Source organism: Formica exsecta, unplaced genomic scaffold, assembly GCF_003651465.1.
Source record: "Formica exsecta isolate Colony F162 unplaced genomic scaffold, ASM365146v1 scaffold928, whole genome shotgun sequence".
NCBI classification, from domain to species: Eukaryota; Metazoa; Arthropoda; class Insecta; order Hymenoptera; family Formicidae; genus Formica; species Formica exsecta.
In genome coordinates this window covers 243,686-255,939 of record NW_021853694.1, presented here as the reverse complement: position 1 = coordinate 255,939, position 12,254 = coordinate 243,686, and the positions used below count along the sequence as shown (strand labels likewise).

Genomic DNA, 12,254 nt, shown 5'->3' with positions numbered 1-12,254 from the left:
TCAGTTCTGGTGGTTGGTACCTATTATTTTGCTGTACTTTTAATCAAACTCCGTCGCGTTATAATACTACAAGTGCATTTTTGTTCTATAGGAAAATTTATTCTTATTATTGTAGAGTCCGAGAGTCAGAGAATATATTATGTGTATACGCATAGTTGTATAATAGAAAACGAAAAACAAAAGAAAAAAATGCTCAACCTGCATTGTGCAGAAGAAGGATCGCGAATTTATTTCCGCGCTGCGTCCTGTGCTATGGATTTACAGTCTTAATAAATTGCTATGTAATGTGCATCTTACACATTTCAAGTTTGTCTCGCCATCCATTGTCGTCGCTATTGTGATTGCTTCATTATGCATTATATTCGAATTGTGATGCTTATTCCTATAAATACATCCGTATGTATGTACGCTTTTCATCTTTCTTTTAGCCGCTCATTATACACGATGCTCCTGCACACGTTCAATGAATATGAAATTTGACACAACGCATTGGATTGCTTTGGCTTGCATTACACATGTTTATTTACCAGAAGCATCATTTTATATCTATTAATTAATAAAAAGATCATCAGTAGGTTTACAAGCATTTTTTTTCTTTTAGTTTAACCAATGTGAATGCATAGATTCACTCGGTATAAAATACATGTTTCACTTTAGGAGGCAGATAGAATTGATGCAAAAGTTTTCCATTATGTTTCTAAATTATCATTCATTAACTAGTATAATGCATAACTCAACTCTTTGTAATAGCAGTTCATAAATTAAAAATCATGTTCATGATATAAAAAGAAATATAGTTAACAGAAAAATCAATCAGAGACCAATTAAAATTTCTCGCTGTATACCATTAAATATAATTATTTTTTCTAAATAAAATAACAATATTTCAAGTGTGCGAATATAGATATATAAATCTCATTAGTTTCCCTTTAATTGTATTATTCTGCAAAAATAATGTTAAGAATTAATAAAAAGCGACTTCAATAAAAACAAGATTTACATTCGTACATTTTAAAGATTTTTATATCATTTAGATAAAAATATTTACTTTTTGTGCTTAAAAATAATGAATACCACATATAAAATTAATAGGTGACTATAATTCTAACAAAATTATTGTCTGATGAATTCATGTGTAATACAATAATAAAATTTAATATTAACTTTTATTATTAAAGGTTCTTTAATAATCTCTATACGTGGAAATTATATTTATTGAATTCTTATACAGCACAATTTATAAACATACTAATTTACTATTGCATCAACTCACCTTTCTTTCAAGTGGAACATTTCATGCTTCATTCACACCAATAATAAATGTGACACTCTCTTAAATATAAATTATGATCATCTTGGTATATTTTTTTGGAATCTTGCATGTGACAAATAACTTGGTTTAGAATATACGAGATGTTTTGTGTACAAGTACAATTATTCTCAATGAAAGTTATCAATATTCTCATTCAAGATTACAAAATAATACCATTTCACCAATATTTTTTGCTCTACCTGTTACGCGCGAATGTATGTGCATATTCAGTTTCTTTATAATAAAAATACAAGCGGATATAATAAAAGTTGTAAAACTCAATGCTACAAGTGGATTTAATCGATACGTGTGTACATTATTGTATTCTTTTTTCTTCTTTAGTGTACAAGTAATGTTGTGTCTACATGTATTGTGTAAGGCACGCACAAAACGTGCGTGTAATCTATTCTATTTCTCAATGAGACACCACAAAGTGAGCCATGATATAATACTTGGAGCTATATGTGGTATATGAGAACTTGTTTGAGCCTCACACTCATTTAGCGATGTTCTATTATAAGTTATGTTATCTGGCGTCACTATAAAGTCAGGATCGCGCGATTTCCATTCCCCTACCTTGACACTTAGCCCTGAAGCCTAACCTCTTAGAGGAAGTAGTCTGGCGTTCGCCTGGTAACATGTGGTTCTCCACGTCTTGGTGCTGGGTCAAACTGTAGGCTGTGATAAAAATAAAGAAAATTAATTGTGCTTTTATTATACTTTTGTAATTTGAAAATATCTTTGACTACATATAATAAATTTTTTTTTAGTGCAATATAGCACATTTAAAATTATCATATTAGATCATACATATTTCATACATTTATGTTTTACATTTAATATGTATAAAGTTATTTAAGAGGGAAATATGAATATGTATATGTGTGTAATATATCTTAATAATGCAATTTGAAAATAAATATGCACAATTTAAATATATATAAATGTATTGAAATCATACTTACAATGAATATTTTAAAGCATCATCCAATTCCATGATAGCAGCTTGATTTCCGCAACGATAACAGTAATTAGGTGCAGAGAATATAGTCACAACATTGCGGTCATGACACCTGAAACAATAACATGTTATAAATGATATCATTTATTGTAAACTGTTTATAGAATATTCTGTATTAAGCTATACACACATATAGTAGAAAAGAATTGTTAAATATTTTAAAACTAAGTAAATAATATCGATGCTTGTATGTACCAATTATAACCCTCCATGACCAACTGATGAGCTCGTGACACGAGTGTTAATCCATTGGAGTGGTTGAATGTCTCAGAAATATCTTGACCAAAAGTATATCCTGCCCCACGTGGTGAAATACCCCACCCTCCTCTATCATCTGGATCCGACCATAACAGATCACACATGGGACCCTATTAGATAACAGACGCGATTTATGATGATAAGATAAATTTTCTTATTACATGTAATGGAATTTACAAAAATAACAAGAGCAGATACTAACTTCGTGTGGCACTTCCTGAAGACGATCTAGAGCACGTATGTGATCTAAAGTATCGATCGACGGCGATAAACCACCATGCAAACAAAATATTTGACCATCGACCAACGCTGTTAGCGGTAAATAATCGAATAGGTCTGTAAAGAACTTCCATACATTGGCATTCCCATATTTACGTAGGCATTCATCATAAAATCCATACACTTGTGTGATTTGTCTCGACTCGTGGTTGCCCCGCAAAATAGTTATTCTTTCTCGATATCGCACCTTTAAGTATACAAAACAAAGAGAGAAAAGATATGTAATAAATTTGATACATATTTATTAATCCAAAAAATACATGTTATAAAGAATAACATCTGAATGTATAAATTAACAAATATAAAAATATACTCCAAATTATGATTATAAATTATAGATCTTGAATTATAACACAGTAATTTATTTATATATTATACTATACCTTAAGAGCTACGAGTAGAGTGACAGTTTCGACCGAATAATAGCCACGATCAACATAGTCACCCATGAAGAGATAATTTGTATCAGGTGATTTGCCACCTATTCTGAACAGTTCCATCAAATCGTGGAACTGTCCGTGTACGTCTCCACATACTGTTACAGGACATTTTACTTCTTGTACATTTGATTCCTTAGCTAAAATTTCTTTCGCCTGGAAATTTCAGATATTATGAAATAAAATACTGTCTCCCATTCTCCTGTTCTGAGAGAAAAAAAGAGAAAGAGAAAGAGAGAGAGAGTCTCTGCAACTGTTATAAAACAGAAAAAAGTAAGATAAATTGCACTGCAAATAAGAAAGGAGCAGATTACAAGTATAAGACAATGTAATATTTAAATAATAATTTAATATTTAATATTTAAATATTTTTTGTATTAATGTTTTGTGATCAGAAAATATCTGATATAAAATAATATGTAAACATTTAAAATGGAGTAATGCAATGAATAAAATACCAGCTCAATAAAAAATTTTAGATCATATTATCCTATTGCCCATTAAGAAATACTTTGTAACGCTCAGACTTAATTTCTTTTAAATGGATTTCAGTTGTCAGTTACAGATACAATTACTGGCACGCATTTAGAAAACTAGATGTTTTGGCCAATTGGCATAATATACGAACGCAATGCAGCGATACATTAATGAGAAGTACGTTACAGCTATAATATCATCTTCAAAGGTCTAAATATAGTCCATTCAAAAATACTTGTTTCATTATCTTAATATGATAATCAATATCTATTTACCATTAGAATTTAGAAATTGAAATAAATCTCATAATAATCAAATAAATTATTCTTCAAATAAATCTTTATGCAAGAAATTATTTGTATTACGTTATTACTTTTCAAAAATTTTAATAAAATATATCAAGATTTTTCATAGTTGGAGCTTGGATACCGGAAAATTTTGGCTAATATCCTATTCAATTTCAAGCAACTATTATTTCTCCATGTTAGTTTAAACATAATGGAAAAATATCCCAGTCCATTAGATACTGATTCATAGCAAATAAATACATCATCAACCAACTGCCTACATATATCAATAGAGAGATAAGAAAGAATGAGAGATGCTACCGCTGATATTGTAATATTATATATTATTGTAATCTGGAAAAATGGTAACATTGTTCATCTTTTGTAGAAATTGTCAAATGATATACACCTTAAGAAGAGATGTATAAATTAATTGCGACAACACTGAATATACACTTGTTGCAGAATTGCATTAACAGGTCTGAAACGACATATATAAATATTATATTTCACACACACACACACACACACACACACACACACACACACACACACACACACACACACACACACACACACACACACACACACACACACACACACACACACACGCACGCACGCGCGCGCGCGTCGTGTGTGATAAAGTCATCGATTAAGGACTGCAAATCTCTTTGCTCCCAAGAGTTAGCCGACTTTTAGATTTCGATATCGATGTCACTGCGATCGTCGAGAATATAAAATCGAAGACGTTGGAAAATCCCAAATATTATTTGGAGGAATTTATTGATTCTTGAATTTTCGTGAAACGAAAGCGAGTGTTCTAATGAAATACGCGTGACATTTCAACGAACTATGTTTGACGGCGGTGCACGCGCTAGCCGACGTCGGTACTGTAGCACAGTGTTCCTATTCGAACAGCATGCGATGCAATCGAAATGGAATCATTTAATCATGCGACGCGAAACGCGAATGGGATCATGTGAAATTGATCGATTCCGCGAAGCGATTGAGTACCTTATCGCAGAGGGTTTTCACTTGGCTCTCTGTCAGTTGTTTGCAATCGTTTAATTGTTCTATCCACTGGTCGAGTTCCTTGAGCGACGCCTTCTCCTCCATCGTACCTGTTTCCGGGTCTGCACGGAAATTAATGCACGGTATAAATCCTGCACACCTTCACTATCGCATGTAATCCGTCGCCGAGCGAGCACCCCTAATGCGAAACTAAATCATTCGGTTTTTCTTTCTCAGCCACTGGCCCGAGAGAGAGTCCCGCGACACAAATATCCCGTAAGAGTGGAGAGCAGCGCTCATTCGCACAAAATGGCCGAACGCCGAGCCCGAGCGCTGGCGCGGTGACGTCAATCGTACTCATGCGCGATGCGTGGTACACCCCCGCCAAGGCCGAGACCGAGGCCGTGGCCGAGGCTGACGTCCGTCAATCGGTATCGCGATCCGAGGCTCGTCCGACCAATGGCGATTGACAACGACATTGCGGCCATTAGACAGACACGGCAAACTACATTACGCATCAATTCAATGATGGTAAGTTTTTTTTTTTTTTAATACTACACACACATAAATATCACATTATTATATTATTACATTTATGGCGACGAGTTTGTCAGACGTACTGATTGGCTACCAAAAAAAGAATTTCTAGAGTCTCCGTCGAGATTAGTCTCTAGAAATTAGCTAATTAATGCGCTTAAAAAGTTTGTCGTACGACAAATGTAATATCGGCCTAAGAATTCTCTATCCGATAGCCAATCTATACGTCCGATAAATATTTTATCGTATAAATGCAATATCAGCTTTACACTCTCGGCATTGAAAACGAAAATATAGCCCGTTTCCCACGATGCGATTTTTCGTGCGAGTTTACTTACGAGGAGATCTAGCAAAAAAATTATTTATATATAATTTTAATTTTTTAATTATTTATATTTTTTTTATTTTTTCGTTTATTTATTTATTATTTTAGTATTTTGCTGCTAGGCACTGTAAGCAACCAACGAGAATTAGCGACTAGATCACATGATAAAGTTGACAAGATTTTGTTGTTTTTTTGCAGTTATCATTGTGTGCTATTTTTTCGTTTAAAGTCTTCTTTGTTGTGTTTTATGACGCTTTCTTTCCATTTCTAAAATTAACAATAGAAAAAGTGCTCCTAAGCTTTTCCTGCGCACAGCGTCCATTTTCTAACAATTTTTTCTGAGGAGCAGCGCACAAATTATCGTCAGTTCCATCCGCTAAGCTAGCTTTGCACCTCGCTCCGTGCGAAGCGAAAACCTGGGGGTTGATTATGTATTTTAAAACGATGTGAAAATTACAAAAGTGAGTAAATTTACTAGAGTATCTACGATTTTAGGTTTGTTCGCGTTGCTTGAACTTTTTGCACTCAGTATCTTCGCTTTCACTTTCTTCAACATTCGAATATATATATCTCGTTTTCAGTGCAGAACTTTTTAAGAATTTCAAGCAACGCGAACAAACCTTTTATTTGTCGAAATCTAGTCAATCTGTTCACTTTTGTAATTTTCACTTTAGCCTAGTTTAGTGCCGGTCTACAATAAGTGATTTAAGCCCTAAGCCTTAAGAAATTGACTAATCACAGTTGAGTATTCTCCTCATACTTGACTGTGATTGGTCAATTTCTTAAGGCTTAGGGCTTAAATCACCTATTGTAGACCGGCACTTACACCGATATACTTTAATACGTACTAAGTACTACATTGACCAATCATAATCATTTCTTTAAAGAATGAAACGGCCATGATTGGACAATATAGTATTTAGTACGTATTAAGATATATTGGTGTAAACTAGGGCCGGTATTCATAGTCCGTTCTTATATTTAAGATCATCTTAAATACGGTTTTAAGGAGCTATGCGGCCATTTCATTGGTTAAATGGAATCTTAAAACGATCTTAAATATAAGAACGGACTATGAATACCGGCCTAGGACTTTATTTCGAAGATACACAATTGATTCCTTGCAGTGCGCCCAGTTTAGCTTTAGGCAATATAGAGCGCAGAGCAGCAGCAAATCACGCATGCTATCCAACATGAAAAATTGCATCGTAGGAAACAAGCTTAAAGCCCATATCAGATTACGCATTGAAGATTGAGATTCAAGATTCAAGATTGAAATTTGACCAATCAGGACAAAGAAATTTTAGTCTCTTTTGTTCTGATTGGTCAAATTCCGATCTTTAATTTTCAATTTTCAATGCGTAGTCTGATACAAGCTTAAGCTCGTATCAAACTACGTATTGAAGATTGAGATTCAAGATCCAAGATTGAAATTTGACCAATAAGGATAAAGAAATTTTAGTTCCTTTTGTTCTGATTAGTCAAATTCCAATCTTTAATTTTCAATCTTCAATTTTCAATGCGTAGTCTGATACGGACTAAAATGTGCTCCAATAATAATGCGTCGCACCGATGACGAAATAAAAAACAATTTTTACGAGGGAATTTTCAGGATATAATTAATCTTTCATTATTTAACACACGAATGATGGTTTCAAGTCAAATTTAACGACATACATAATTAAGACATTTAATAATAATTTATTTGGATAAGCTTAGAATATTTGATATGATTATTATACATTATAACAAATCGTTATCGCAAGAGATAGATTAACAATGCGGCACGTACAAAGCTCTGCCTTATACTTTGCTACAAAATATGAATATATCTTATTAAAAATATAACGATCATAAAAATTCGATTATCAAGTTTAAAAAAATTAAAACATTATCCTGAAGAGAACTGAAATACTATACTTAAAAACCTATATATATTAATTTTTTATCATGATAAATATATATGCAAAATAAAATTTTAACAAAAATGCATAATATGTAGTAATATAAGTATATATAAAAAAGCAAAAAGATATATATTAGGATGTTTGTGGAATAGATCACATAGATCGCAGTTTTGCATATTTCCTTTCAATAAAGAAGAAAGATTTTAAAAGTAAACTATATAAATAGAAAAAAAAAATTCTGTATTGCATAATTTCATAGTAATCTAACACCGAGCATGTTTTCAATATATAAGCATTATCATTAATCTTAAATGGCGAAATCTCTACGAAGATGTATATCGGGAATTATAAAAGAAGATAACAACAATGCGGTTTGAATTCCATCAAATTTCCATCTGCTGTATTTTACTTATCGTTATTCTCTCCACTGTTGGCCTGTTTTTCTCTTACAAAGGGTTGCATCCAACTGTTCAAGCCATGGCAAAATTAACATAATTTTTCTTCTATAATTTGGATCCTTTACAACAGGATTATGTTCCAGATACACAGTCTGTAATTTTTTGTTGGCTTTTAAAATATCCAACGTACTCCAGTCTTCAATTTCATTATTGTTCATCTGTAGATATTTGATATTGTTATAAATTTTTATTGTGATAATACATATTGTAATATACAATAATATAACATATTTTTCCATAACTTACCCAGAATTCTTCAAGATTTTTAAGATGATTCATATTTTGAATTTTTTTAATTTTATTATTAGCTAGATCCAATGTTGTTAATCCTGGACAATTTTCTATACCTTCTATACATGTTATACCATTTTCAGATAAATATAATTGATCCAATTTTTTTAATTCCTCAATATTCTCAATCTTTGTAATCCGATTACTTTGTAGACTTAATAATAAGAGGTTTTCCAAACTTCTCAGATTTTGAATTTTGGTAATTTTGTTTTTACCGAGATACAAATTGGTCAACTTTTCAAGACCCTCCAGATTCTCAATTTCACGTATTTTGTTATCACCTAATTCCAGTGTTGTAAGATTTGCCAAGTGTGAAACATTTTCAATACGTAAAATCTTATTGGATGATAAAAACAGCTTTTGTAGATTTAATAAATTATCTAATCCTTCTATCTTCTTAATGCGATTGAATGATAAATCCAAAAGTCTAAAATCCATATAAATAATATTACTAAAAATATATATGTACAGACAAGTTATTAAAAATTTAGTGTGTACGCTTATATATATATAATTACAAATATACATATATATATTATTCAATGTTACAAGATTAAAATCAACATACTCCAAATTCACAAGTGCATCTAAATTTTCTATGCTCATAATTTGATTATCTCTCAATTCTAATTCCACCAAAGTAGTAAGCGTATCAAGATTTTCTATTTTCTTTATAAGATTCCATGTAAAACATAATCTGCGTATTTGTGTCAGTGGCTCTAGATTTTCCAGTTTGGTTAATCTTGAATGGTTGAAATCTAGTTCCTAAAATACATTGATAAGAATAATCTTTTGTTAAAATAAAATGTTCATAACACACATATAAATACAATATATTTGAGAATTTTCTTGAAAAAAAATTTATTAGATTCTACTAATAATTAGAAAAATAAAATAGTAAAAGTCACAAACTTCGCTATTAGGATCTATAATTAATATCTTGTCAGGCTCCTCAGATTCTTCTCTTTCGTTTTCAACCTCCATTTCGGCAGAACCTTCACTTTTGTCTTCTTCTAAAATAATTGGATCAAATCAAATATAACCTAATTTCTTACGAGAAGATGTATATAATATACATTTGTTTTGTCGTGATATGCGTTTGTGCGTTAATTAAAATTGTCTGTAGAATTAATCTCATCGCAAACTTTAATTTTCAGCAATTGTAGGCATATAGTGAATATTTAAAATTTTTTTGCTCTGATACGGAAATAAAAGAAATATTATAAAACACATTTTACGGGCGTAAATTGTCGATTAGTTTCAGTTTCTATGTTCTCGCTGGGATATAGTACAAAGTAATTTTTCGCTGATATATGATAAACAATCACAAATTGACGAATGAAGGTAGATAGAATCATTGAATTAGATGTTTAAGCGATAAATTTTAAATACTTTTAGTTGATCAATTGTCTTATTATGAAGTGAATGATTTCGTACGTTACGCTGGGACCACATACGGAAACGAGGAGAAGTTTTGTTATCTTTCGATGTTATTTTATAGAGATATCAAATTTATGTTATCGATGTTGTATTCAATTTTGTTTTCTTCTTTTTTTCCGCGAACGAATTATCTCGATCGGGTTAATTAGAAAGATAAAGCAAATTTTTTTTTCTTTCAAATTGGGATATATTTTAAGTTGTGGTTGTGTGTTATCGACTGTAGCGGCAGTACTTGGAATATATGCTAGTACGCGCGATATTGATTAGAAATATATTAAGAAACAAAAAAAAAATATATGCATGTAATTCTCACGCGAAGATTGTTTTCGCAATCCATATGCCTGTAAAAGTCATTTAAACTGTGCTACATGCTGCATGTCAGTTGTATGGACAGATGCTATTTCATTCAAATCTCGGATATATCATTCTAACAAGCTACGATTGAATCTGTCGCTTCTCAAAAATATAACTTAAATGATAAACTATCATTGAAATTGTATTATATCAATATTGTTCTTTTTTTCTAACGCTCACAGTAGTATTCATTCCGTTTTATGTACACTCTTTTGGAAGACACCTGCTGTGAATAGATTTTTTTGTTTAGTTAATACTTTTAGAATTTGATTTTGTAGCGCAGATTTCTCTCTCTGTTACATCGTGCATATAATTCCTATAGTATTTTTCCGGTAAAAAAGGCAAAATGTATCATACCTTTGTAAATAATTTATTAATGTACTCATGTATAATACAATAAATGTAAAAGAAAGTAATACATGACATATATAGTATTAAAAAAGAGAAAAAACTCCAATCACCACAAAAATATACATTATTACAAATTAATTCTCATATATATATATATATAAAATATACATATATGTACATGTATGTATGTATATATAATAAAAATTTATCTTTCGAATATATCGTACCATGATTAGCCATTATCCTGAGAAGTACGATGAAAGATGATGGTACAATGAACAAGTAAAGATGTAAGAAACGGTCAGCTGTTATTAATTAAAATCACACAAAAATATCACTGATCTTTAAATCAATCTTTTGTTAACTGGTATTTTCGATAACGCACTATGATCCATTAACGATTCTCTCTCTCTCTCTCTCTTTCTCTTTCTAAAAATGTTATAATAAAAACTGTATTATATTACGACAGAGAGCTAAAGAAGTCCAAATCACATAGAAAAGAGAAAAAACCCACACACATAAAAGCTCTCTAAAAATATAAATAACAAATCAATCAAATGCTAGATGAAGCATAATATCATCCAAGAACGCCAAGTGCCAGCCATATCAGAAACTGAGATGTTCCTCAACGTCAAAAAAAGGGCGCCAAATACGGAGTCATCTGACGTTCGGGAATTCAAACTTGCCATATAGCGTTTTCGAATGAACGGGTTAATCCAACCCGGATCAATTAATCACTATATTTTACTATAAATTCAAGTCTTTTATTGGCAGAGATGATGCAATGACGTCATTAATCATTCTTAGGCCGGTATTCATAGTCAGTTCTTATATTTAAGACCGTCTTAAGCACAATCTTAAGATGTCCTAAACCAATCACAGAGCCGTATTAGCATCTTAAGACATTACTTAAGACGGTCTTGAAATAAGAACTGACTATGAATACCGGCCTAAATCTTCACGCATAAGCATATGGTTTTCCTTCACCTCTATTTTCTGTTGGCCACCCTGCTAATTTTAACCGTCGGTTAATCTAACCGGACTTGGTGAAATTGGCCCTAAACCTGCTACATTCGAAAACGCTATAAAAGATGAGATAGAGATAGATAGATAGATAGATAGATAGAGAGAGAGAGAGAAAGAGAGAGAGACTATCATCACAGTATATACAGTAGCGCAACTCCCTGTCGGCACCTTTGATGTTAGTGTTGGCCAAAACGAAGTGCGCATGCGCGAAATAAGTAAGTTGGTCGGTAACGCCATCTGAACTTTTCTCTCGCTCACTCTCGTTTTTCTTTCTCTCTCTAACTCATTAATACATATGTAGCAATAAATAATAATCCAAAATAATGTATTTTAATAAAAAATATATACAGATAAATTGTTAATAATATATTTGAAAAATGAAAAAAATAAAATAATGAAAAATTAATATAATTATGTTAATATACAATATATTACATAAATAATTATGCTATATGCAAAATATATTACATGAACTAATAGAGA

The 12,254-nt window shown here is 31.4% G+C and overlaps 2 protein-coding genes across 5 annotated transcripts; both read right to left on the bottom strand.

The window, feature by feature from the left end:
- Positions 1-1,589: 1,589 nt before the first annotated feature.
- LOC115245178 (serine/threonine-protein phosphatase 2A catalytic subunit alpha isoform) lies at positions 1,590-5,434 on the bottom strand. Its single transcript, XM_029823340.1, has 6 exons — positions 5,086-5,434; positions 3,254-3,463; positions 2,794-3,057; positions 2,529-2,701; positions 2,278-2,385; positions 1,590-1,990 (listed from the first exon to the last, which is right to left on the bottom strand). Exons 1-6 carry the CDS (start codon positions 5,185-5,187, stop codon positions 1,918-1,920), a joined length of 930 nt encoding a protein of 309 aa, XP_029679200.1. The 5' UTR covers positions 5,188-5,434; the 3' UTR covers positions 1,590-1,917.
- Positions 5,435-7,624: 2,190 nt separating this feature from the next.
- Positions 7,625-11,395, bottom strand: LOC115245197 (protein phosphatase 1 regulatory subunit 7-like). 4 transcript variants are annotated; one of them, XM_029823381.1, is made up of 6 exons: positions 11,264-11,395; positions 10,973-11,174; positions 9,513-9,613; positions 9,169-9,365; positions 8,556-9,027; positions 7,625-8,467 (listed from the first exon to the last, which is right to left on the bottom strand). In XM_029823381.1, exons 2-6 carry the CDS (start codon positions 10,983-10,985, stop codon positions 8,267-8,269), a joined length of 984 nt encoding a protein of 327 aa, XP_029679241.1. In that variant the 5' UTR covers positions 10,986-11,174; positions 11,264-11,395; the 3' UTR covers positions 7,625-8,266. The 4 variants fall into 4 exon arrangements, with proteins under 4 accessions (XP_029679241.1, XP_029679240.1, XP_029679242.1 ...); XM_029823380.1 differs by having other exon boundaries at positions 11,260-11,381; XM_029823382.1 differs by having other exon boundaries at positions 9,513-9,610; positions 10,973-11,341.
- Positions 11,396-12,254: the final 859 nt, after the last annotated feature.

Excerpts from the sequence above, each read along its gene's own strand:
- LOC115245178 (XM_029823340.1), bottom strand. The coding sequence starts at position 5,187 with ATGGAGGAGAAGGCGTCGCTCAAGGAACTCGACCAGTGGATAGAACAA. Across the intron at positions 3,464-5,085 it reads TGAAAACCCTCTGCGATAAG|GCGAAAGAAATTTTAGCTAA; the intron begins GTACTCAATCGC and ends TGAAATTTCCAG. Across the intron at positions 1,991-2,277 it reads GATGCTTTAAAATATTCATT|CCTACAGTTTGACCCAGCAC; the intron begins GTAAGTATGATT and ends TTTTTATCACAG.
- LOC115245197 (XM_029823381.1), bottom strand. Across the intron at positions 9,028-9,168 it reads GATGCACTTGTGAATTTGGA|ACTTTTGGATTTATCATTCA; the intron begins GTATGTTGATTT and ends TATGGATTTTAG. Across the intron at positions 8,468-8,555 it reads AAAATCTTGAAGAATTCTGG|ATGAACAATAATGAAATTGA; the intron begins GTAAGTTATGGA and ends AAATATCTACAG.